A 27,573-nucleotide genomic window follows, 5' to 3' on the forward strand; every position below is an offset into this window, starting at 1 on the left:
TTAAATCATCCCAGCCAGGGCTTTGTCAAGCCTGACCTTAAAAACCTCTAAGGAAGGAGATTCTACCACCTCCCTAGGTAACGCATTCCAGTGTTTCACCACCCTCTTAGTGAAAAAGTTTTTCCTAATATCCAATCTAAACCTCCCCCACTGCAACTTGAGACCATTACTCCTCGTTCTGTCATCTGCTACCATTGAGAACAGTCTAGAGCCATCCTCTTTGGAACCCCCTTTCAGGTAGTTGAAAGCAGCTATCAAATCCCCCCTCATTCTTCTCTTCTGCAGGCTAAACAATCCCAGCTCCCTCAGCCTCTCCTCATAACTCATGTGTTCCAGTCCCCTAATCATTTTTGTTGCCCTTCGCTGGACTCTCTCCAATTTATCCACATCCTTCTTGAAGTGTGGGGCCCAAAACTGGACACAGTACTCCAGATGAGGCCTCACCAATGTCGAATAGAGGGGAATGATCACGTCCCTCGATCTGCTCGCTATGCCCCTACTTATACATCCCAAAATGCCATTGGCCTTCTTGGCAACAAGGGCACACTGCTGACTCATATCCAGCTTCTCGTCCACTGTCACCCCTAGGTCCTTTTCCGCAGAACTGCTGCCTAGCCATTCGGTCCCTAGTCTGTAGCTGTGCATTGGGTTCTTCCGTCCTAAGTGCAGGACCCTGCACTTATCCTTATTGAACCTCATCAGATTCCTTTTGGCCCAATCTTCCAATTGGTCTAGGTCCTTCTGTATCCTATCCCTCCCCTCCAGCGTATCTACCACTCCTCCCAGTTTAGTATCATCCGCAAATTTGCTGAGAGTGCAATCCACACCATCCTCCAGATCATTTATGAAGATATTGAATAAAACCGGCCCCAGGACCGACCCTTGGGGCACTCCACTTGATACCGGCTGCCAACTAGACATGGAGCCATTGATCACTACCCGTTGAGCCCGACAATCTAGCCAGCTTTCTACCCACCTTATAGTGCATTCATCCAGCCCATACTTCCTTAACTTGCTGACAAGAATACTATGGGAGACCGTGTCAAAAGCTTTGCTAAAGTCAAGAAACAATACATCCACTGCTTTCCCTTCATCCACAGAACCAGTAATCTCATCGTAAAAGGCGATTAGATTAGTCAGGCATGACCTTCCCTTGGTGAATCCATGCTGGCTGTGACTAGCTTAGACTAGACACATTCTGATCTCCTTCAATAGGGTGATCCACAGCTTAGAACCCAGAACTTGGAAATTCCGTCTTAGGTCCCAATTCTGCTCCCAGTTAAGTCAATGGTAGAACTCTCATTGATTTCAGTGAGAGCAGAATTGGGCCCTAAGAAATTGATCCATAACGAGTAACTAAATGCCTGCTGATTTATTTTCACCAGCAAGAGCTTTCTCTCATTGCAGCAATGTGCTAAATACATTGTGGACACTCACTAACCTTTTAGCATTTGTGTCAAAGACAATAGGGAGGTAATCCATGACAGCTATATAAACAAACTGTTTGGCATCATCTATAACATTGTAGATAGCTTCAATATCCAAGACTCTGTCTTTTGGACAAAAGAGTTTGGGAGAATTCTGTGAAGACAAAAGGCCAAATGTTACACTTAAAGTAAAAGGAGAAGTGTTTCTTTGTCATCTCGAGGTGAGATTTGCAAATAAAATTACAAAATTTAGTGGAGAATATTAATCACTGGTATGTTAAACTACACAGCTGTAATTTCAAAGGTGCAAAGGGGGAATCAGATACCTAAATGCGGTTTGAGCATTACACAGAATTATAGCTGTATAGAAAGATTTTCAAAGGGGTCAATCGTGAAAATAGCCATTGCTATCAAAGTAGCTCTACTTGAGAGGAAGGTGTTACATGACACATCACAGGATTATGCTTTAAAGATTCACAGTACTGGTTACATTACAAAGTAGTAGATGTATCCTGGCCACAACACTAACAGGGCACATCATTCATCAATGTTATGAATTAGTGTTTATGACCTTAACCTGTTTACTGTTTCATGCCAGGTAACACATTGCTAAGAAAATCACCGTTGGTGAAAGGTCTAACAAGGGTCTAACCTTTAAAACCTCCCTCATTCATGTTGTCTACAAATCATCAGGCATTGCTTAGACAAGTGGGGAACATGCTAAACTCTTTATTTTGTTACCTCATCTTCCTACCTTCCCCCACTCTCTTTGTCTGCTTTGTCCACATGTTGCATCCTGACAACTAATCTACTGTGGTCTGTCTGGTACAGTGTCTTTCTTCTTTATTTGTCAGTACAGTAACAAGCACAATGGGGCCCTGATCCTTGATTGGTGTTCCTAAGTGTTATTTTAATAATAAAAAAATACATAGTAGGGTAATTAAAATCATTGGCAGTTCAGAGTATCCATGCTTTCCCAGGACTGAGCCCCGAATCCTCAAAAAAAGCAACTGCATTTTCTTTTGTCTCTCTCAGCCACTCAGGAAGACTGTACTGTTGCTAAGCAACTGTACCATGAGGATTCCTGAATGGAGAATCATTGATTTACTGTGATGTTCACATCTTACACAGCAAGAAAGACTGGAAGAGAAGAATTTTTAAGACAATGAATTTAGATTCACGAAGCAAGGTAAAAAATAAAAAAATATCACTTAGGTGATTTATTTCTATTATCTGAATCTGTTTTCTCAGGATATTGTATACACAATTTGATTTACTCCAAAGATAACCGACTATTTTCTCTCTAGAAATGCTCAGGGGTACAAGTTAACAGCAAAAAGACAAACTAGCTACAGAATCCAGAGCTGCTGCAATCTCTCTTGTAAGCAGTTTGATAACTATTGTTGATCCAGAGGCATTTTGAGTCCAGCGTAAATTGGGAGAGTAAAGGTAATAGCCTTGTCTACCATGTTTATTTTCCACAGGAAAGGGTATATGTTGGACTTCCTATAGTCCCATCATTGGCACCGTTGCAAAAAAACCATTGTAAAACTATCACTAACATTCATGTCTGTGCACAGATACGAAATGCAAACTGTCCATTACGACATTGTTAACATGATTACAGGAGAGACATACAAATAAATTTCTGACCAACTGTGGTCATTAAAGATCCCAGGGCATTTTTTCCCCCCAGGATTAGGATTGCTGCCCTGGCCAAATTCCATCTTGGATAACTAGACACTAATAGCATAACTTCTCTGTGTCCTTTCAACGGGCTATAGAATACTTCTGCAGTTCCTTTCTTAGACCTTGAGATGCTTGGTGCGAGAAATGATATATTGAAAATCCTGTTTTCAAGAAGGGAAGAATCTGATTCTGGAAACCGCATCTTTCTTTCCTTCTCATTCCCACTTCCTGGACAACATTGTGGTATAGGAAAAAAAGCAAACATGAAGAAAAGAAGATTTATCAGGAGAAAGTGCAGCACAGTGGATGGGGGAGGGAAGGAAGGTGAGGTGGTGTAGAACTACCCTTCCATGGTTCAAGTCAAAACTAGATGGTAAGTATCAATCAGTATCAATTATGGGGTCTCACTGAGAAAACTGAAGTGCAATATCCATTGTAGGTCTATCCTAGCTCCCATTTTCTTCAGTGTATATAAGGCCTCTTGCAGAGGTCATTTCAAAACTGAGGACAGTTAGCTGGTGATATATAATTGTCCTATAGGCCCTACATGTTTAGTCTCCACCCAGGAGAAACGCTGGTATGATACGGCAGCTGGGCGCGTTGGAGTGGATTCGCTCGTGGGAGAGGGGAGAGTCGCTGGTAGGTTAAGGATTGCAGCATGAGGATGTGCTCTCTTCTTTCATGCATGCATTTATCAAGAGGACTTGTTTGGAAATACTTGGCTTCACTTTCACTCACGACCATGCTAAATGTGGTATGAAAGGTATCTTTCCCTCCACACTCCACTTGCTCAGGGTGTGTCATTCTTTGCCCTATGAGAACCTCGTAATAGCAATACATTCTCTGTGACTACTGGCTCATTACTGTATTCTCCTCCAAGAAAGGATTTCACCAGGACTCACCATTTGTTCAGAATGGGGCAGCAGGTTTGAAAATTGGTTTGAACAACTAAAATCGTATTACACCCACACTACATCTGCTTATAAAGTCTCCGACTGACTAACTTGGTGGTGGTGTTTTTAAAGTCCTTAATGGCGTTGGCCCTGGCTCTGTTTGAGATCTTCCTTGAGCATCTTCTCAATAGGTATATGCGCTCACATACCAGCTACCTTTCAGGGATTCAACCATTGCACATTAGGTGGACAGGGAATCATGCCTTTGCTGTGGGGAGTCTAAGAGTGCATTCTATTCTTCCATCTCAGTCCATTTCTCCCCATTAAAAACAGCTTTTTAATATGCTCGGTCTTTTAACTTTCTCCTATCCCTTTCCCCTCCTCTCCTATTCGTACTGGGCATTCTCAACCAGTTTTAGGTGTTTTGATGTTGGAGATGTTTAAATGATCTACAAATAAAAGTTTCTGTTGTTATATAGCACTCTGAATGCATTCATGGGGATGTAGAAGAAGTGCTACGTTAATAAGATGATTATGATAATTAATCAACCAAAAGTCACATTGCAAAAAACAGATACTGGGCTCTAATTTTAGCAAAAATGTAACAGGATTTGGACTAGCTATAATTAAAATATTAGATTCAAAGTTAATCCATTTAGCTACAAATTCTTTGCTAAGCTGAAACGTACAGATAATAAGTTAGCGACATGAGGGCTCTCCTGTTGTTCCTTGCCTTTAAGAAACAATATTGAGAATTACAGTGCAAGGAAAGAGTAATAATACAAAAATTAATTTTCAATGCTCTACATTCATGACAGTGCTCCACATGTAGTTAAAATGTCATGAAAATCAGAGTGACTTTACTATTCTTTGCGTCCGTGTAATGTGAAAAGTGGGGAAAAAAGTATGGATTTCTCCACATTTGGTTACAGATTTTCCCCGCAAACAATAAACCTATTGAAATGGTTATTTTCTCCCCTGAGGAGAAAGTGATCCAGTCTGTCAGCAACCAACGATTTCCCGTGCACAGTTGATAACTATGGTACTTTTTCTGTAGCTCAGTTTCAGTCACTGCCATGACTCTCAATTTCAACAGCTTCTCTTGGTTAATGAAAAGTCCTGGTATGTATATTCTTGTTAGGCCACATTTCAGAGAAATACTTGAGCATGTGCTTAAGTTCCATTATTTCTCAAGGACTTAAGTGCTTTCCTGAATAGGAATGCTTCCAGGGTGTTAAAAACCTAAAAGCGGAAAGGTTATACGTAGAGAACATTGGGTACACAAGAGTGCTGGAGCATGCGTAGAGACGACTCTTTCAGAAGTGAGCTGTTGTCAGGCAGTAAGCAGCATCATGGTAGTTATTCACATGTTCTGTAAACATGTGTTCTGTCTTTTTGTGTGTGTGAAAAGACATGTGATATTTTACATGTATGGTATTAAACACCAGACTAACCCAATGTCTCTATTCAGTTACGCAGTAAAGACAATGTTGTAATAGAAGGTTCAACTGAAGCCAAATTTCTGGGTCCCAATAAAACTCGAGTGTTACATAATACTGCCCCCCCTCCCCCTGAAACAGGCAAAGAACAGATATTCTCTTAAGAACTCACCGACACAAAGACTTCTGATTTTGTCTCATTCAGCTGCAGCATCAGTTTATTTTGGGTATCATACACCCCATACAATCTCTTAGACCAACTTGGAGGCACTTTATTCTTGTATTTTAATGAGCTATACAAGGCAAATATCCTTTGTAAATCTAGGACGAGGCAGCTGCAGTTGTACACAATGACACCAAGTTCTTTCATCTGTGAAATTAAAGTTCATACCATTAACAGGGTATTGGCTGGCACATGTATCTTTAGAAATATATAGTATGCACATAAAATACATTTTTCACAACTATATCCTGTATCTGTAGAGAAATATACACCAGACAAGAACAGTGGAGAACATAACCAGTAATGGTATGTTAAAGGCTAATAAATAGACTACATGGCTAATACTAAAGTCTTGATTCAGACAAAAATATGACAGTGTGCAAAAGTTCAATGTATTTTTTTCTGAATTGTGCACCATAATAAAATATAATGCACCACCAAAGAAACTTCTGATAAATGACATCTACTTGTTACTTGTAATCTCCACTCTGAGATTATTTATAAAGGCTATTTCTTCTGTAGGTGTTGCTTTAGATCTGCTCCTCTTACAGGTGTGGGGTTTTTTTGTTTGTTTGTTTTTTGTGCTTGTTTACAATAATAGTATTCAGTCTCTGCGGGGTGGCATGATAGCAGGTTGTGGCAGTATATCAATATCCAAAGCCAGGAGCAGTTTTGGTTTTGTAGACACTGGGAAAGCTGAAAGAGTAGAAATCTCACTAAAGGAAAGTGAGTTAATTCGCCAAGGCAGAAAGGATATGATGTTCATGCTTTATACATGGCAGACATGATGAAAAACTGAACTTTTGTCTCTACCAGTAGTTAAATTTACTGTGGCTTTGGGTGACAGCACAGTCCAGTGAATAGGACACTGTAGTTGGAGCCAGAAGAACTGGATTCTATGCCTGATTCTGCCACTGGCATGGTGTGTGACATTAACTAAGTCACTTCATCTCTTAATACCTTAGTTTCTCCATCTGAGAAATGAGGATGATATTTTCTCTTCCCTTGAAAAGCACTTTGCATCACTTGAAAAGCACTTGAAAAGATCTATGCATAAAAAGAACTTTATAAGGTGAAGTATTGTTGTTATTTCCAATTCTAAGTTAGAAAAAAACAAAAATACCATGGTAAAGATAAATACTACCATGCAGTAAATGTCTTTTTCTTTTATTATCATTAGTACCACACTAGCCACTGCATTAACTGAAGGTAAAGCTCCTGGTTATCTATTGGTTGATATAATTTCTTCTATAAATGTCTACATCACATCCTGTCTGTAGTCACATTTTGTCAGTACACATAATTTCTTTCCCCTCTTTTGTTTTATAAAGGCTCAAGAAAGATTTTCACTGCTGTGGGTCACAGATACTGCTGACCTCCCAATATCTGCATTGCACACCTGTTTAAACATCTCCAAAAATAAAGGGAGATGCCATTCACATACCTAGTTATGGCTTGGGAAAAAATATCTGTTTATTCCATATTAATGCTTAAAGGGTCCATGCTGCCCTCTGACAAGTACAGGGTAGCATAACCCAGAGGATGTGGCATGGGGGGGAAGGGGCAAGTGCCAACTCTGCACCATGCTCCACTTTTCCCCTAACATCAGAGAAGCCCCTTTGCCCTCTGTAGTGTCCCTGGGAGCAAGGCAGTTTTAACAGGAATTGACCTGGTTACAGCATCTTTCCTAAGGATCTGATCCTGCACCACTGAAGCCAATGGGAACTCTGCCACTGAAATCAAGGTGCAGGATCAAGGCCTCCCGTCCACACTGTGAAATCCCTGAGGGGAGAAGCCAGAGGGAAGCAGCTTTACAGAAACTTTTAGCAATGGGGCCTAGTGCCAATGAGAAGAAACAGAGCCTGCTCATGGATGACACTTGCCTCTCCTGACTCCCACAAACATCAGGTGGGATTTTGGGGAATTGGATGTATTTCTTTATCTTTCAGTGGGGAATTAAGATAATGGCTGGATCTGATCTTCCTTCCATTTCTGTGGTGGCTGAGAGGAACAACAAAACCTAACACCCTGATAGAAAACTACTAGAAGAAACCTGATGAATGAAAATGTACATTTCCCAGCCCCTATTCTGGAAAAAACACATACAGCGGGAGCATCAGGCCTCAACATGCCACACTCTAGAAGTAAGTTATTAGTCAGCTTCAACATTACTTAATGAAATTGCATAAACAACAAGACAGCCAGCTTTTAACTTAATTCAGAAAAAAGTGGAAAATTTCATAATTCTGTGAACATGCACAAACATGGCACTAGCATTTTAGAATGTAGACTGTACTATAACAGTTCATTTTGTCAGGTTTCAGAGGAGCAGCCGTGTTAGTCTGTATCCGCAAAAGGAAAAGGAGTACTTGTGGCACCTTAGCGATTAACCAATTTATTTGAGCATAAGCTTTCGTGAAATTTGGCATAATAACTATACCGTGATAGATGCTCTGTGTCTACTTGCCTGTATGTTTGAGATTTCTCCTGCCTTCTGTTTTAGCTCAATGTTCTTTTACCATCTGAAATTATATTAGCTGTACATCATTATTTTCTAACCCCACTTTGTGCTGTCAGTGCTGCTTTCTTTTTAAGCTCCATTGCAATGCACTTGCTTACAGTATGTTATACTGTACATCAGGACTGTGTGACTTAACCCACTTTTCAAAAGTGCGTGCTTATCACATACATTTATTGTTTGTTTTTTTAACATTATTTAAGACTTGATTAGAAGACAATTATGAGCAATCCCTGTTTGTATGCTATCAAGCAGTCAGCCTTCTCCTTTCTTCATCTTTAGTCAATTCTGCAATCAAAGAATCCTTCCTTTCCTGTGACAGAAACACCTTCCTCTACATTGAGTTTATTTTTACAGCTATGTACAGAATTCTCTGTGGTGAGGAGAGGCTGCTCTTTTCCCAGTTAATTACAAAGCCCACGATCCTGCAGGCATTTCAGGGCCTGGGCAGTGAGGATATCTGGCAATGACAGATTTTGCATGAAGGAGTATGTTGCCCAATTAAGAGGAAAAGACTCCCTTGTTATAATGTGAGGGCTGTTATTGTTATAGACATGACTTTTTAAAAATAGTTTAAGAGGAGAAGTAGAAAGAGAGGGATTTATATTGAAAGAATAATTATCTGAGGATTACCCTGTGACTTGCTCTGACTGGAACATGCAGCCAAGCATCATCTAAGAAATCTACTGCCCTGGTAAAATCCTCCAGGGTGAGAGCTGATTGGGTGAAGCAACACTACTCACCCTGAGTTTTGGAAGTTACTTATATCCTAATGAAAACCCCACTAAAGAACAGACTAGAGAGAACTCACAGCTTGAAGGGAAAAAAAAGTCTGCAGGAAGTAAATCTTCTGAAGTGAAAACAAGAGTGACCAGTGGTGGGTGGAGCAGGAATCTCTAGGATCCTCCTTGAGTAATCATTTTAATAAAAAGTGTTCTAACTCTTGTTTGCTCAAAGAAATGAATGGCCCAGTCCTGAAAGCGCTGGACATCTTGCAAGGTGCTCATTACCATTAGCTCCAAGTGTACGGGGAGCTGAACACACTGGGCATCTTCCAGGATAACATCCACAGCATTCATTTATTGCACTGAAAAGAACCTTTTAGCAAATTCGTATGACCTTTTAGACCTTGGCCTTTTAGAAACATTGCTATGCATAACTTCCACTATGTTTGAAACTAGATCCCATTGCAAATGGATGACTGAAGCAGAAGCAGGACACCACCACAGCACATTAATGCAAAAACCAAATGCACGCTACACAGAGTGTAACACAAGCCATTAGATCATGATAACTCAATTACTAAGGTTTATAATGACCTAAGCTCCTTGGCAGCTTGTAAATAAGAAATCATATAATAATAAAAATATTTAAATGCCATTCTAGAACTAAATGGAATTAATCCAGTTTTAAAACACTTGCATACAGACGACACAATTCATTGTAGTGCACTGACTCCATATTTATTGCAAACTCTGAAGTCCTCTTTCAAATTGAAATAACTCTGCTGTGAAGCGAGTTAGTCCAGGCTATTGTTCGTGTGCACACAATGCTGTTGCAATATAATATATCTTATTCAGCACACAATGCTGAATCCTCCAGCTGCTACCCCCACACTGCTTTGCGGGCGACCATTACTGACTTGTCTGTTAACCTGTGTGCCCTCCCCTTCTCTGGGGTCAAACTGACTGGATGTCCCCTCCCCAGTTTATAAACTGGCGCTCAGCCAGATTTTCTCCATTTGCTCCTGGATTCCAGTTTATCACAATATCTGCGATAAGACTCCAGAAGCCCTACAACATGCCTCAAGCAGCTGCTCGGAGGCACACTGAGATCTCATCACTATCTAGGGAGACGCATCGGTGCAGGAAGCTCCTGCAGCCGGCCACTGGAATAAAGACCTTTCGTGGACATTGATAGATAGATGTCCATGAGAGGCCATGACCAGGATGCTAAATAGTGCTGGATAAAGAGCAAACAGCTCAGGAGCACCTACATGAAAATGAGGGATAACAGGAAAAAGTCTGGCAGGGGACATGTAACCTGTCCATTTTTTAAGGAGCTCGACAGGATTTTACCGAACCATATGACCCAGGAACCTTGTGAAGCGTGGTGGCTGCTTTCTGCCTGTCCCTCCCAAGAATGAGCAGCAAGACTCATCAGAGGATGAGCACCAAGAGGGAAGTTAAGCGATCTCCCCAGAAAGCCAGGATCTCTTTGGGGTTTAGGGCACTGATGCTGACCAAGAGAAAGGCAAGCCTGATTCCCAGGCAGCAACCAGGGACCAGGACTAAGGAGGCTGATCCTATGGAGGGAACCTCAGCATGTAAATCTTTTAATATAATTTTGGTAATAATTTAATAATTATGTTTCAATGTATTATGACGATGTTATACTGCCATGCTAGCTTCTGTTCCAAGAGCCCCAATGGCTCAGCTGCAGCCACTGTAGGTGGATATGAGCTAGAAACCTGAGTCTGCGGTCCCCACCTCCCTCCATTGACTCATACTGTCCGTTTGTGCACCTTCCCAATGTACACCTTTCCAAAATGGCAGCTACTCCGGCCAAGCAATCAGCTCCATCTCATGCTAAAGCCCCAGCTACCAATTATTTTCAGGCCCACACAATGGAGGGAACATGCCCATGTATTTATTTTCCTTTTCCCTTCCTTCAGCAGTCCTGCTGGCAAATGCCACCCCTCCCTCCCCCCGCCCCCTTCAAAAGCCACATTCACCATCTCAAAATGGCTGTCAGCTACACTATATGTCCACAGCCTCTATCCCACCAACTCCCAAGGCAGATTCAAATAAGGAAAACATTCTTTTGTGCAAAATTCAAAAGAATATTGAGACACTTGCTACAGGAAAAGAAGTTCGCCTAATGTTCTCACTTTACATTGGGTAGACATTGGCAATGCAAGCTCTTAACGCTACAAAGACTGCAGCTCCCCGTAAATGCCCTGTAACATGCATTTTTACAGACTGGTAACAGCAAGTGCTTCAGGTAATCATTACAGACTCCTGTCTATTTTTTTCTGCACTTTTAACATGTCTTCAGGGGAGATAAAGCAAAATCTAAGGCTGAGAATCTGCTCAATTTTGATTCAGAGATTATGAGAAATAGCTGCACAGCCATCCCCCTCCCGCGGTAGAGCTTGTGACTCCCTTCCACTCCTGGAACACTTCTGGGGGGACGTTATTCTTGGGGAATAACTTCACACGGTATCTTGCTAGTCTGACCTTTGCCTTTTTGAACAAGGCCATTCTCTGCCTCCTAATTCCCTGCCTCACGATTAACATCATGGACAGCCTAAAGGGGATGTAGGAAGGATTACTAACCAGCTCATCCCCAGATTCACCCTGCTAATCCCACCGACACCAAATAAGCACCTCCAAGGCACAAAAAAGCTTGCAAAGCCAACCAGGGAACAAAATTCCCCAATGCCCCCCCCCCCCCCACCATCCTAGATGCACAACTGTAAAGCCAAACAGCATATACTGCACAGGCAGAAATCCTAATACAGCCCTCCTCATGCACACACCACTTACCGTCTCCAAAGTGCTCCCAAGACTGGGAAGAATCTCAGGGCGGTAAAGCTAGACATGCATTTAAAAAAGTGCTTAGCACAGGCTCCCTAGAATTTGAACAATAACCGCTGGTCTTTTGTTTTTAGTACCTCCACAGCTATGGCACCTGCATTGGCCAGACCCTCAAGGACAGTCTGGCAAATATGAAAGGGAGAAAATGGAAAACTCGTGATGAAATATTACAGACATCAATACAGAGTCCCAAAACACCCCCAAAATGCAGAGAGGTGGAGGCAGCATCTGGGGATGGAGGGACAGCCTGATCCTGATCAGGAGAATTCCAAGGAGATTGTTGCAGTGGCAAAGAAAAGCCTGGCAGTTGCCAAGGAAAGCATTACCATGGTCAAGGATGGTAATACAGAGGCAATTCCTGGAGGGCGTACAAAGCCACAATGCCCTATTGCAGTGCATATTACTATTAAGGCAGCAGGCAATACAGCACTGTAAACCAACACCCAGCCATGTTCTGCAGCCCCTGGACAGCACAGTTTACTGGTGTAAGGATCCACGGGTCTAGAACTTGGGGTTGGGGAGGGGGGTCTTAGGCAACCAACACCTCCATGTTGAGCCAGGTGAAGCACCACCCACCCATTCCTGGAGCATTATATACCACAGGAAGGACTGCCCAAAGAGGTCAGAGTGACAAAACCCTGCAACAGCCTGATTGGTTCACATCAACTATTTAAACCAGGAAGTTAGCCCACAGTGCCGGTCAGTATGCTTGGTGTCTTCCTCTTCTTTTTTGTCCACGTTTCAGTACCAGTTGCTGCTGGAGAAGCTGCTGCTGCCACATCATCTGCCCACGAGTGTGGTAGGCACAGTCCCAAGTTGAACTGATCCATCTTTGAGTGCTGAAGTACAGCCCGAGCAGCCTCTGTGTACTTGAGATTGCCAGCACAGTGGCATGGATATTGTTGGGTGCATGCTGACCAACAGCAATTAGAAAATAGTGTTAGCCTACCCAGAGAGGAAGCATAGGGCAGAGACAGATGAGTCATGGGATTTTTTAAAAATCTGAACTATCCTCGCTTCCACTGTGCATCACACAATGCATTGTGAGAAAAATCCCAGAATACACACTGCTCAGCACAGAATAACCTCCAAGAATGCTATACCTGCAGTTTACAGCAAACCACCACTAAGTGTACACAACAGTGAGCATTGACATAGGGCATGCTGTCCCATGTGCACACTTTTACTGTGGCTTGTGTACTGTATGGTACCTGGCACAGAGAAAAAAGCTGCAGATTAAAGCCCTATGTAGAAAAGCCCTGTGTTTCCAGGATGTTTTAACTAGGGCTATACAGAATGGTTTCTACACAACAACTCATCAGAAAACACGTTGAACACATGGGAAGCTCCCATCCCATTGTAGGCATAGATACCATGATAATAGGTGCCTGTAGTAATAATAAATAATAATGTGGGAGGAAAGGAAAGTTTGCATTAATAGGAATTACAGAACCTGCATCACTCACCAACGTATTGATAGGAGGATCGATTCCATAAAGCCAAATTTGTTTTCTTGTAAAATATTCTTCTTAATAAGATTACTGGATTACTGTGGCAGTCTCCGCTATAACAGGATTACAGAAGAGAGTGGTTCTCATCACAAATCCAGCATGTATAATATATCTTATTCACAGAACCATCTTCTTGATTTAAAATACAAGAAGGTGTCAAGACTGTGAAGAGGCAAAGAAAGCTCCAGCATAACCTTTTCTTAGGTTTTACCGCCGGTAATGTCTACAGATTTTAGTTTCCTGCAAACTATTAAAGAGTGTCTTAATTAACACTTAGCTGGCATTTGAAATCTCTGTGAGCTTCCTGAGGCAAAAACAAAACAAACAAACATATACTCAATATCTGTCCACTTGGCTGACCAACAGTGAATGCAGTGCAAGATGTTCCTCACTATTTTATATTAAAGGAAGAAAGAAAAAAACAAAACTAAGCAATAAGCCAAACAGGAATCAAATCTAACACTTTGCTGCCTCTCTTTCATAACTGTTCCCTTTTACTAGTGTTGGCAAATGCTGATTAGAAAAACTGAGTACAAATCACACACAGCAGTAGAGGCTGCCTATCCTTTCAGTCAGTGAGTAAAACAAAGAAAAGAGAAAGTGACTAGGTCATAGTATCTGGGACTGAGTAAATGGGAGATCTCATTTTGTATTTTTCTCCCCACAGAGCAATACAAAATATAAAGCTTAACCCGTGAGTCTTTTTATTTTGGAAACTGGTAAAATTTCTACAAAAGTGGCATAAAAGAATGCAAAAAATCTTAATTTTTAAGAATATTAATGATTAAATGGTTTACTTTCATTTAGATATTCCTGCACAAACTATTTCCTAAAAATAATTGTTATGGAATAAGTGAATGTTTCAATGTTTTCTTCTACACTATAATCGTATATACCCCACATTGAACCATCTTACAATAACTACACACAAATAGCGACATCTTCTACCCTGCTCTCGGAAGCTGCATGGATCTTTTCTGGGATTTTCCAGTGCTCAGATTATGTTGCTATGATAGCTTTTTTCAGGGAGTTTTTTCCATACCAGATACATACTATTTTTTAGCACGTTCAGTATTTCAGGAGTAAATGAGCTCAGGGCTGCAGCACCATTCAAGTTGTGAATTTTAGTCACAAAACAATTAACAAAACTACAGATATTCATAAAAGTTATACAAATGTACATAACTTAATCACCACCACTAAAAAGAACAAATTCTTGCCTCCCTAGGAGCCTAGACTAGCTTGAAAAAAATTGTTGAAGAACACTTTTTAAAAATCTTTTAAGAAGCACTGAGATCCCCCCTTTTATCCAAATGAATGTATTTACCAGTGCTATATCTTTAGAAAGAGGGTCCAAATAAGCAAACATTATATTGTTGACATACATACCAGTATTATGTATATGTTAAAAGAGCATTATCAAGGTTACAAAGTAAAGCACTCAAAAGACAGGTAATGCCAGAATTCAGGTTGCCTGTGCAACCTTAATTTGGCCCCGTTATGTGTATGCTTTATGACGGTGTCTTTAATTGCATGATCACATACTATTTTTTCCACAGGCCAATTGGCCTTATCCAGCGTACATAATAGACTGTGCTCATTGAATGAGCAGCTATGCAATATCTTGTTTTCTCCTCATTCTTCAGTGTGTGGCTTGTGGCAAATGGCTGACACTATTATGGTGGGTACCATGCTTTTCCTTGGTGTGATGGGTCAGGGTGCCGCCCCTTGCCTCTATTCTTGGGAATCGATGGTTCTGCTAGTGCCCTTGTGTGAGAGAGAAGTGGAGCAGGGAAGGGACCCAGGTCTGCCCCTTCCTCTGGGTCCCAGCCCCTTCAGCTTCTTGGGCTTCTTACCCTCTTTCCCCCTGGGCAGGGTTTCCGTTCCCCATGTACTCTGATACTCTGGTCAAAACAGCACTCCTCCAAACTACAGTCAGCTCTCCTTCCCTCCTCCTGTGTGACTGAAACAGGGTTTTTTTTATTAGGTCTCTGGCAGGTCCTTAATTGGCTCCAGGTGCTCTAATTAACCTGTAAGTAACCTCTCCTCAGTCCACAGGGAATAAGGCCTTGATCATCCTGGGGCTTATATACCACCCATCTATCACTCTGCTGCTGCCTTCTGTCCCTGCTGTATCACAGGCTCCAGGCCTTATTTACTGAACCCTATTCAAACCCTCCTCTGAAGACAGAATTATTAATTTCTTTGTGGCATTTTTTAATTGCAGTCTTCACTACAGTCTCTCTCGGTTTCACAAATATTAATGAAATGTAGCTTTATGGCGCCCAACCCACTGGTATCCTAAGGAACAAGAGAAGACCGCAACAAACTGGCATCAATCCCAGACATTCCACAATGGAGCAAATATTCATAGAAGCGTGCCAGTTTATTGTGAAGGCACAAGAATTCAAGTGCCCTGTTCACATTTCGTTTGTGGATATCCAGGCTGCGTTTGACTCTGTTGACAGGGAATCTCTTTGGCTGCTCTTGAAACTTGCAGGCCTCCCTGACTAGCTCCATAGACCATTCCATTTCCTATTAGATGACTCCTCAAGCTGCATTCTTGTAAATAGGAAAAAACCGCTTTCTTCTGAATTAGGTCAGGTGTTCAACAAGGATGCATTGCCACCCCAAAACATGCCAATACCATCATACTGTGTAACTTGACCAGACACTAAGTAAATGCATTTTAGGCATAAACCTTTATGATAAGAACTTCCCTGATGTTGATTTTTGCTGATGACGTGGCACTAGTTGCTGAATCAATAGATGGGCTAGTTGTGACACTTGAAGCCCTAGAAAGCTCACTGGCAAAAGTCAGTCTGAAAATTAATTGGGGAAAAATTCTTCTGGTTGGCTACTTTGAACAAGCTGGGGGCTCTAATATCTTAGTGGAAGACCATTCAGCTGAGATTGTCAGTGATTTCACCTACCTCCGCTCTGCCGTCAGTACCATGGGACATCAAGAAAGAACTTGGAAGCTGCACTACAAAAGTGTCATCAGTAATGGGATGCCTCATCAAGAATGTCTTTCACAAACCAAACGCCCTGATAAGTAAAGAGATGAAGATACAAATGGTTTGGTGGTCAGTGTTCTGACCTACGAGACTGAAACATGGCCTCTCACTATCAAGATTGAAAATCAGTTGTACACCATTCAGATGAAGCATCTTTGAATGACCAAAACCATCAAATGGTATGAATTCAAGTAAAATGAAGAGATCCTTTTTCTAACTAAACAGGTCCCACGCTCTTAAACAATCACCGCATGCTCTCTACAGTGGTATCTATGCTGAATGCCTACCAACTTCCATGCAAGAATCATCTTTGACTTTGACCCAATGAAAGCAGAATGGAAAAGATTCCCCAGAAGACCTAAAACATGATGGTTAGATAGTGCCAACAGAAACATGCCCCTCACAGGCATTTTACCCTGTAACATACCAGATTTGGCTCAGGACAGAACATCATGGAGGTGCATAACACATTAGATGGCCTTTGTGCTGTCTAAGCAACAAGGAGAAGTAACCAACACCCTTGTGAGGTGAGCAGATGGTATTATCCCAGTTTTACAGATGGGGAGCTGAGACATAGAAAATTAAGGTCAAAATATCTACTGGTTTTTTGGGTGCCCAAGCTGAGATGCCTATGACCTGATTCTTCACAGTACCTAGAATTATATAGCACTTTATAGATTTGAAGTCTGCTCCTAATGACTTCAGTTGCACTTGTGAGTGCTTAGCACCTCTGCAAATAAGTCTCAAGTTGGGCATTCAAAAAATAAGGAATATAGAATTAGCGATCACCTGTGAAAAGTTTGGTTTAAATGACCTGCCCAACATCACAAATGAAATCTGCAGCAGAAGCACCGACAGAATCCAGTTTTTCTGGGCAGCATTCAACTGCCTTAACCATGACACCTTCTTTTCTCTTCCTGCAATCAGTTGCCTCATTCACTACACACCTTCCAAATGCTGCAAAAATTGAAGCATTGATCCCACAGTCTCCTTCACCACATAACCCTGATTCAGTCCCGTAGGGATCCATTGTGTACACTGAATGAGTCAGGAGTCCTGTAGAACAAGGAGTTCACAGATATTTACTGACTATGACACTCTGTACCTCAAAGTAGCACCCTGGAACCCCCATATTCACCACTGTCACATGATGATATGTTTTGTACAAAGTATGCCTTGTGAGGTATCATTTTAAAAGTCTTAATCTGTTGAACATTAATATCCTGTTGGATTGTATGTGCTATCATTGTATGTAAAGCTTTGAAGCATTGCTATATGTGTTACTGATGCCCACAGTTAAACTTTCAGTTGCAACAAAGGACCAGCCAGATGTGCTGATAGCCCATTAAAGGAAATCCCAACGGCCATCCAAGAGACTTTTCAGAGAGATCACATATACAATGGGGACTGCTTAACCAGTGGGGACTGCCTGATCTCCAAGGCACAGAAAAGATCTTTCCAACAAGCTGGAAAAGAATATAAAAGAGGGGACATGACACCATCACTTGGTCTCTCTCCCCCCCACAACTCAGCACCTGGAGGAATGTCTGGAGGTCTAAGACTTTGAACTGGGGAAGCGTGGTCCCAGGCTGTAAATGGAGTCCATTATTGAGGATCTGTAACATGCTTGTATCATCTCTCAGGGTGAGACACTGCTTGATTCAAATCCTGCTTAGTTTGTAGAACTTAGACTATGGATTTATTTTTGTTTAAGTAACCAGCTCTGATCTCTATGCATGCTACTTATAATCATTTACAATTTATCTTTCTATAGTTAATAGACCTGTTTTATATTTTATCTAAAACAGTGTGTTTTGGTTGAAGTGCTTGGTAAATTTCAGATCAGTTTACAAAGACTAGCATGTGCCCATTCCACATTGAGGGAGTGACCAACTACTTAATGAACTTACACTGGACAGGCTTCACAGTACAGTTCTGGGGTGCAAGGCTGGGAAGTTGGAGGGAATTGGCTGGAGCCTCTCTATTGATGGTTCATGAGTACCCGGGACATCATTCATGTAACACAGTTGGGTGTCCCCCTGCCTGTGGATGTCTGTGTAAGTGCAGTGCCTATCAGAGGTTTGTAGCTTGACATCAGCATCACAGTGTGAGAGGCAGCCCGGATTGGTGGATTTGAAGGGCTCAACAGTCCCACAGTCCAGGTTGCACCCTGGGGATCCCGTCACACTGCCATCAGAGGAATAGTGAGACTCTGGAATTTTGGGTTTCATTCTAGCCTCTGGGGAGGGCACAGAAACTTCTGCCTATTCTTGCCCTAAGCAGAACCCCTTCTTTTTCTTCAACTCATCCCCCTCTCAGTCCCGTCTCTCCCCCCGCCCACCTGCTTCTCATCCCAGTCCCATTTTGCTCACCTAACGAGTCCCGTCTCCACTCTACAGGCTTCTTAGCCCAGACTCCTTTCCCACCAAATCCTAGTCCCACCCCTCTTAACTCTCCATTCCAGTCCCAATACCTTCACATTGCCCAGCCGCGTCCATTCCCCCCAGCCCCAACCCCTTAGGTCTCTGTCCACAGTCTCCTTGTCCAGTCACTCCCAGTTCCTCCCCTCCTGGCTCCTCACCCAATCTGTCTTTCTTCCCAACCCAGGCTTCCAGTTCCACTCCCCCGCCCCCACAGCCGGTCACAGATACATTTTCCTTCCCCACTGGCTCCCATTCGTCCAATCTCAGTGCCCCTCCTGCACCCCCAGCTCCTCATCCCAGTCTCTTTGTGCAGTGAGTGCTGACTATTCAAAGAAAAGGTCACAAGAATGTTTTAGCTTGAGCAAAACAATGTATTTTTTCACTAGTCTCGTTTTCAGAAACAGCAGATCCATTTTGGCTGAAATTTTCCAGTGAAGTTCAGACACATACCACAAAAAATTCCAATCTGAACAGTTAAAGTTTGGCAAGTTATAAACAACTGAAATCAGGGTCTGATAATGGGAAGTGTCTGGCAACCTTCATAATAGGCAGTGCTACAAGTCCCACTTAAAATAACCTCTACTGTCGAGAGCCCATGTATCTTAAAGGGCAAGAGTCTAGTTGCAGCACTTACAAGTGGGGCATGGAGATGGGCTCAAAAACATTCTCAGCTGGCTAGTTGTTTAGTTGCAGCTATAATTATGCTCTGTCCCTTTTAATTATAACCACTTGCAAGCCGTTCTCCTAACATTTCACTCCTAATAAATTGCAATCTTAAGATCTTGTGATCCTGTTAGATTTCCACCATTTAAGCTGGAAGTTCTGTAAAAACAACTGTCTGACAAGATTAAGCTTCTGCTGGACCAGAACAGGAAAACAATTCCTTTGCAGTTTTGGTTGGTATCAAAATGATTTCTGAATCTGTGATTTGGACCAGATCCCAGTGGTGTTAAATTCTGAAGATTATCATTCAAGCCAGTGTGCTGAAAATAAACCAGGAGCACATGACCAGAGTGAGATAGTGCTTCCCATACTCAATGCACACATAACACTTAAATGAATTTGACCTAACATTACAGGGATATTCAGTATAAAATCATGACATATGGTGAGTGAAAGTCAGAGAATAAAGGGGACACATGAATGGGCCAATTTGGGTAGATTTGCTCCATTACATTTGGAGTGCCAACCACAGTCAGCCCAGTGTTTTCAAGTCTCACCCCCCATAAGTAATTAGACAGAGGCTGTATTATGTGTAATTCCTGCACAGTTAAAGTCCCCCAAGAATCACAACTTAGTACTTTCATTTCCACTGCTTACTGTAGAAGAGCTGCCTCAAAACAATATGGTAAGGTGGATGCTCTAGGGTGCTGACAATTCATTATATCCTGCAAGCTACTGTCTACGTTTCCTTTCCTGGTGGTGCTATGGGGCAAGGGTAACAAACTGAAGAGTGATGTGCTATTATTTCCAATTCATAGTACAGCGTCAAATAATGAAAGATCAGATGGTTACTACAAGCCACCATATTTTGCACAGCTGCTGTAATCTTACAAGGGAATTTACTAAAAGAAAAGTACACTGAGCAAGAACATGATTCTGCACTTCATCTGTACCAAAGAATACTGCAACACAGAGAGAACGGAAGTCAAACACAAGTAAAGAGGGACGTTTTGCTTTAAAAGGCCATAAAATATTAATGAACAAAAATTAGGAGGAGGAGGAGTATTTGAGAGGAATGGAGTAATCATGCATCCTTGATATAGAAGAAATCCTTTAAGTACTTAATACATTAGGGGATGTCTGTCCCCACTTCTCCCCCTGAACTATACATTATTTCTTCATAACCTGCCCAAGTAATATGAAAAATGCTCAGTGTAAACAAGACACAGCAATACAAACACCTTACATTACAGACACAGGAAAGTCACACCATCGATAATCACACACACTCCCATGCAATAAGGAGATAAACCTGAGTTCACCTGCTGCTGATAATGGTGCAGAATAATGAACAGAAGTGTGATGCTGAGTGCAGAAGTGACTCAGCGATATTTACTGCTATGCCCCATAATTAATACCACTTAACATAATCACAGCTCAATTTATCATTTACAAATGAGTCTTCAGTTTAGATTTTCATTACTCCCTAAAAGTGGGAACAAGTGTTACTTCAGTTTTCCCTACCAGGGAAAAAAAAATACTTGCACCTGTAAGAAAATCTCCCAAGATGGTGCTTGATTTAGTTTTAGTTTTACTGCAGGAAATTGAATGATTGTGAACTCTAATTTGATTTTGTTTCTGTTTTCAAAATTGGTTTTTATTACATATGTCAAAGAAAAGAGATTGTCCTGAAGAGTCAGACAAGGGAACACATTGTTCTGGCCTCCATTTCATTGCTAGTGAGCATCATCATATTTCAAATTTCATTTGTTACTTACAGGACATTAAACAGTTTGCTAATCAGTAGATTACCAGAAAATAAAAGTAGCTCGAAAATTCTACTTGCTTCTGTAAAAACTGGCATCTTGCATACCTCCCCCTCCATCTCACCCACACATATGCTCCTTCCTCTGTTTAGCTCTACATAGTGGAATTCTATTACGCTGGTCTGTCAGAACATCTCACATCTTCCTCACTCAGTTGGAACTCACAGCATGAGCATTTAAATGTTTTGAGCTTTCTCCCTTGCCATAAATAATGCCAGAAGGGCCAGCAGTCCATACTTGCCCTGCTGTACAACATAAAAGAAGAATGTGAGAGGACTTTTCTTCAGAACACTTCAGAATAAAGAAAATATTTATGTACCAACACATTGTCAAAGTGCAAGGGCTGGTGTTTTTTTTGTACTTATAGATTAAATGGAGATGTGACAGCATGTGATTGGCTAGTATAATGCATTATTGATAACACTACTGCCACACAACATGATGGCATTTCCTTTTACATAACTGTTTATGGATTAATGGCCAAGTGGTGATTCCCTAAGGTTGCTGAATCACAGAAAATAGGAAAATGACAACATTTTCTTCTATACTATCAGCTGGGTACCGTTATAGTTTTCCTGAGCCATAACAGATGTTCTTTTTTTATGTACATAAAAGGATGTTTTGCCACTTATAGAATCATATGGGCAAAAAAATGGAAGCATTGCAGGCTAAAGATGCCAGAGATTAAACAAGTTAATGAGAAGTGGCTATAACATACATAGCTTTTACATAAATTCAACATTAAACAAAAACAATTGGAAGGAACAAATTTAACTTTTTAAAAATCTTAAATATTTATAGGCTAAAATGGATAATATATCCTACCTTAATATCAGTACAGGTTCACACAAAAACCAAAGTTTCAGTTGGAAAACTTCTGCTCAAATGGTTGAAGTTTCGCACATTTATAGACAAAGGAAAACCGGGTTTTATAATGAGAATTTTCAGGCAACCTTAAGTATAGGTGATGCTACCAGCTCCAAGAATGATACTGGATGATCAAAATCTCAATTTTATACAGGAAAGGAAGGGAAGACAAGAAAATATGTAATTTAAAGATACTTGGGAATTTTTTAATCCTGTTTAGCATTAAGAGGTTTACTCCAAATCTTAAAAACAGAGGATAAAGCTTATTTCTCACTGGACTTCTGTTTCTTGTACTACAATATAGGACTTACAGACAGTAAAATGCCATTGACAAAGACAAAATGCTGAAAAGATTATTTGCTAAATTACCTCAGTATATGGACACTATAAAATACAATAGGATATATATTTCTAATATATATTCATCGCCTCCACATATGCAACAGAACTACATGGAAAAGCAAACAAAAATTTTCGTTCCAAAATGTTTTAAGACTATCATTAAATTAGATTTGCAAGAAATGCCCAGTTAATTTTCTTGTTGCAAAAATCTGACTGGCAGGAGTTTCTACATCTCACTCCATATTTGTAGATAAACATCGTATTTTTGATTTGCACATAGTTGCCTGCTTAATACATATTCATTCAGCAAAATGACTCAGCTGTGGTAACTTGAAGACCTAGCACAGAGATACAGCTTGGAGATTTGAAAATTTTGGTGGCAGTAGTCTGCTCAGCAGAGTAAAGACAGGTGACAGTGACTCTCGAAAGGATCCTCTTAAGTTTATTAATAGAGGTTGAAATTTGGAAAGGGCTGGAAGTGCCATGAGTGATGCACATTTTGGTGAAGAGAACATTTTGTCACTCTATGTTTGTTCAGCTTGGTGATTTATGTATATAGAATGATGAGATATTATACTGATCTCTGGCCTCATTTTTTTCTTAGAGTGACTGATGGAGATCTAATTTTTCGCACTTGAGTATGATTTACCATATGTTTCTTCTTACAAGACAACACAACATTGTGTTTTCCCTGTGTTAGTATGGAAGGCTATTGGGCTGTTGCACTGGGGAACTCAACTGGTGCTGAGGTAATTTTGATTAAGGTCTTTTCTAATGGGCGCTGTCATCTGTGCAATGTCTAGTTAGGGTGATAATCACTAACAGAGACTCAGGATACACTTTTATTATGTAATTCCATTATTTTAACTGTCTAAGTGTACATCACTGGTCTGATGTAGTATAGTGATACCGATGTCCCTATGAGATGAATCTGACCCCCATCCATCCTTTGATACCTTTGACCAAGAAAAATTGGTGAGCTAATAGCAAGATCTTGCAGGAGAGGACAGGATCTCCTACAGTGTATTTGCTTTTTCTCAGAGTCCCCAGTGGATAGTAATAAGTATTTAATCTTCCTCCTCTTGGCTGTTCCTAGACCTATGAAGGATCCTGTATGGCTTCATTCAGTCACTCTTTCTGTTCAATGTAGAGCTGCTAGGAGACAGTGCGATATTTGCAGATGATCAAGTATCAGGGGGTAGCTGTGTTAGTCTGTATCCACAATAACAACTAGGAGTCTGGTGCACCTTAAAGATGAACAGATTCATTTGGGCATAAGCTTTCATCTGTAAAAAAAACACTTCTTCAGATGCAGATGATATATTTCTACTTTTTCCTTTTAAGTCCAGATGTTTACCCAACATCCAGCAGAAGTAAAGATTGGGATAGCTACCCTGGCTTAAAAATCAATCTAGATAAAATGGAAATAATGCTGAACAGCAGAGGGAAATGTGGAAGCCTCTGCAGGGATGTGACTGCAACTTCTATTTGAGGAGTATGCCTAGCTTTTGCTGCAGAGTAAATCACATTCTTGTGGTCATAGTGGATTCACTGCTACTTCTTCATTTCATTTGCATCAGAAACACCTCATTTTTTTTTATTATTTAAGGATCTAGTTCCACCACAAATTATTGGACTTGATGCAGAAATCAGCAGGTGAAAGTATACGACCTGTGTCATTCTGCAACAGGACAGATTAAATGATCATAATAGTCTATGTTGGCCTTAAAATCTATGAGTCTACAAAGGCTGGTCTGGAGACTACAAACACTCCCATATTATGTGGAGCTCATCACAGTGGCCTATGTGTTGTGTTCTCTAGGCAAAGTACACTGAACAACACACTATTCGGACTACCCTTGAAGTGCTCCCAGAAACTGCACCTTGTGCAGAATTCAGTAGCTCACTTCTTGATGGGTTGCTCTGAGCAGCTCTCACCAGTGCTATCAGGTCTTTTACACTGGCTGCCTGTTTGATTCTGGACGCTATTCAAGATGTTGGTGATAAGCTCTAAATGGTCTTTGGCACAGTTATCTGAACAATCACGTCTCCCATGTTTTCTCATGGAGTGTATAATCTTGATTGCTGACAGTTCCTTGAATGGACTTTACTAGGATGAGCAGCAGGATTTTCTCAGTAGAGAGCCCACATCTCTAGAACCAAAATTAATTGATTAGAGTTATTAGAGTTATTTTTGCTGAAAAAGAAACTTTGATTAGAAGACAAGAAGATGGATTTATAACCATGCAGGTCAGCGATGGAGCAATGAACAAATGATTAGAGTCAGCTGAAATCATAAATAAAAAAATCTCACACACCAAGCTGGAAACTTAATTTCAATATATTTTACAGGCTTGAAGAGACCATTAGATGATCTAGTCTGACCTCCTGGATAACACAGTCTATTCAGTTTCACCCAGTTGCCCCTGCATTGAGCCCAGTAACTTGTCCTTGACTGAACTTATCTTCCAGAAAGGTATCCAGTCTTCATCTGAAGACACTAAGAGATGGAAAATCCACCACTGCCCTAGGTAATGTGGCCAATTCTCATGATTTTATTGTCAATCTTGTGATATTAGGTGTTCTCTTAAACCTCCAGTTCCTGAAGTCCTGTGATCACATGAGAACCTCAGGTTTCCTTTAAAAAGAAAGTTTCTAGCCCTTGTAGTTGCTGAGAAAAGTTTGAAAACACGAACAAAGTGTATGCTAAGGGCTGTTTTCAGTTACACTCTGTGCAAACCTACTGAAGTCAAGGTGGATGCGTGGGAGTGAGTGAGACTAGAACAGATCACTAGAAAGGCTGGGCAACTAAAAGAATAGAGAACATACACATTAAGCTAAAATAGCTTTTCAGGAAGTTTTGAATCACACTGGGTTCTGCCTCTACACAGATCAGCAAGCTGGGAGAGTGCAAGAAGCCCCACTCTTGGGCTCCATGTGCAGGGAGAGCACACAATCCAGATATGAACATAAGCCAGTACGGTCTGGTACAGCATAACGGCAAGAGCTGGTATGCCGTGGCAGACCAGACTGGCTTCCCCAGGCTGGCAATTTAAAGGGTCTGGGGCTCCTGGCAGTGGCCAGAGCCCCAGGCCCTTTAAATTGCCACCAGAGCCCTGCTGCCAGACCCCCTGGATAGCAGAGGTGGCTTGGGCGGTGAGTTAAAGAGCCTGGGGCTCTGGCCGCTGCAGGGAGCCCCGGGCCCTTTAAATTGCTGCTGGAGCCCTGCTGCCGGAGTCCTGGGGTAGCAGCGGTGGCCAGGGGCTCCGGCAGCAATTTAAAGGGCCCGGGGTGGTAGCGGTGGTCAGAGCCTTGGGCCCTTTAAATTGCCGTCCGAGCCCCACTGCAGAGCCCTGGGGAAGCAATGGTGGCCTGGGGCTCCGGCGGTGATTTAAAGGGCTCGGGGCTCCCAGCCGCCACTGCCACAGAGGAGCCCCGGGCCCTTTAAATCTCCACCAGAGATCCGAACCCTGGGGTAGCAGTGGCAGCTGGGAGCCCTGGGGCTCTGTCAGCAATTTAAAGGGCCCGGGGCTCTGCTGTGGTAGCAGTGGCCGGGAGCCCCTGGCCCTTTAAATCGCCCCCAAACCCCGGGGTTCCCAGCCACCTCTGCAGCTGGTAGCTCTGGGGGTGATTTAAAGGGCCAGGGGATTTAAAGGTCACACCTCTTCCGGTTAAGGCCACGCCCGCTGCTCAGGACTCCTGTGTAACAGTAAGTCCTTTCAATTACTTTCACCCTTGACACAATCACAGTTTTTTCACTCACCTGAGCACAAGGACAGATTGTGGATATGGTCCCCAAAGGAGAAGGGGAAGAAGAGAGGCCATCGGCAGCTGTGGAGGAAGAGCACATCTCACCATAGGAAAGGCTAGCACAGCAGCTATGCTTCCCTGGGAGTCTCTGGCTTTCCATACTCCTCCACCCACAGTGCAGGGCAGTGACTAGAAGATACAATACAATCTGAAGAGTCCAGCTGTGTCACTGAGGTTCATTTGTAAATTTTAGACAATCAATTGTTATTCATTTTCAAGAAGGGCAGGCTTACTGGGTCAAATTTTGCTCTCATTTATGGATGTAATAGAGCAGATTTTGGTCATTTTGATTAACTTGTATCAAGACCTGGACAGTTTCTTCAACAGTCTGAGACTTCCACCAATTCCAGAAATCCTACAACATTGTATATGGCCCAGAAACCAAAACTGCCATCTCAGAGGAAGGAAATGTTCATTAGTTTAGATCTTGCTAACTATATAGACATTGAAAAGGTTAAACTGGATTTTGTCATAGGCACCCAATGAAAACAACAAATAATTTTCAGACTCCTATTTGCAATGAAGTACATTAACACTATTTACCCCTTCAGATAATACAAGAAACAGGGATCACCCAATGAAATTAATAGGCAGCACGTTTAAAATAAACATAAGGATGTATTTCTTCACACAATGCAGAGTCAACCTGTGGAACTCATTGCCAGGGGATGTTGTGAAGGCCAAAAGTATAACTGAGTTAAAAAAAAGAATGAGGGAAGTTCATGGAAGATAGGTTAATCAATGGCTATTAGCCAAGATAGTCAGGGACACAACTCCATGCTCTGGAGTGTCCCATAATCTCTGACTGCCAGAAGCCGGGAGTGGATGACAGGGGATGGCTCACTTAATAATTGTCCTGTTCTATTCATTCCTTCTGAATCATCTGGCTCCAGCCACTGTCTGTCGGACGACAGGATACTGGCTAGACTGATCATTGGTCTGACCCAGTATGGCAATTCTTATATTAATAGCACCACAGCATATTTTTGATAATCCTTCCATGTGTTCTACAATTAGAAGAGAAATACTTTAAAGGAAGATCGCCATTACATCTTTGTAATATCCACTGAGAAATCTTGTTCTTTTAAAAATACTATTAATCATTCATAAATACTCCCAAAAATCATGGCCTGATCCTGTTAACTCTTACTCATGGGAATAATCTCTAGGTGTGTGAATAATTCCATTGAAACCAATGGAATAACTGACATGAGTAAATAAGAAGATTTAAGCTGATAACTGCTCTCTTATCAGGGCTTTTTAGATGTGGAATATTGCTGTAATATAAGCAATGTTATTCTAATATAGAGATGTAAACATAACACA

The 27,573-nt window shown here is 41.6% G+C and overlaps 1 protein-coding gene across 2 annotated transcripts in view; it reads right to left on the reverse strand.

Annotated features, from left to right (window-relative positions):
- PLD5 (phospholipase D family member 5) overlaps window positions 1-27,573 on the reverse strand; it is a 237,965-nt gene that overhangs the window by 16,171 nt on the left and 194,221 nt on the right. For both annotated transcript variants that reach the window (XM_073335270.1, XM_073335271.1), the window contains 2 exons: window positions 5,621-5,818; window positions 1,442-1,581 (listed from right to left, as the gene is read on the reverse strand). In XM_073335270.1, coding sequence (XP_073191371.1) covers window positions 1,442-1,581; window positions 5,621-5,818 — 338 coding nt within the window. The remainder of the gene's footprint in view (window positions 1-1,441; window positions 1,582-5,620; window positions 5,819-27,573) is intronic.

Source organism: Lepidochelys kempii, chromosome 3, assembly GCF_965140265.1.
Source record: "Lepidochelys kempii isolate rLepKem1 chromosome 3, rLepKem1.hap2, whole genome shotgun sequence".
Classification (NCBI taxonomy): domain Eukaryota; kingdom Metazoa; phylum Chordata; order Testudines; family Cheloniidae; genus Lepidochelys; species Lepidochelys kempii.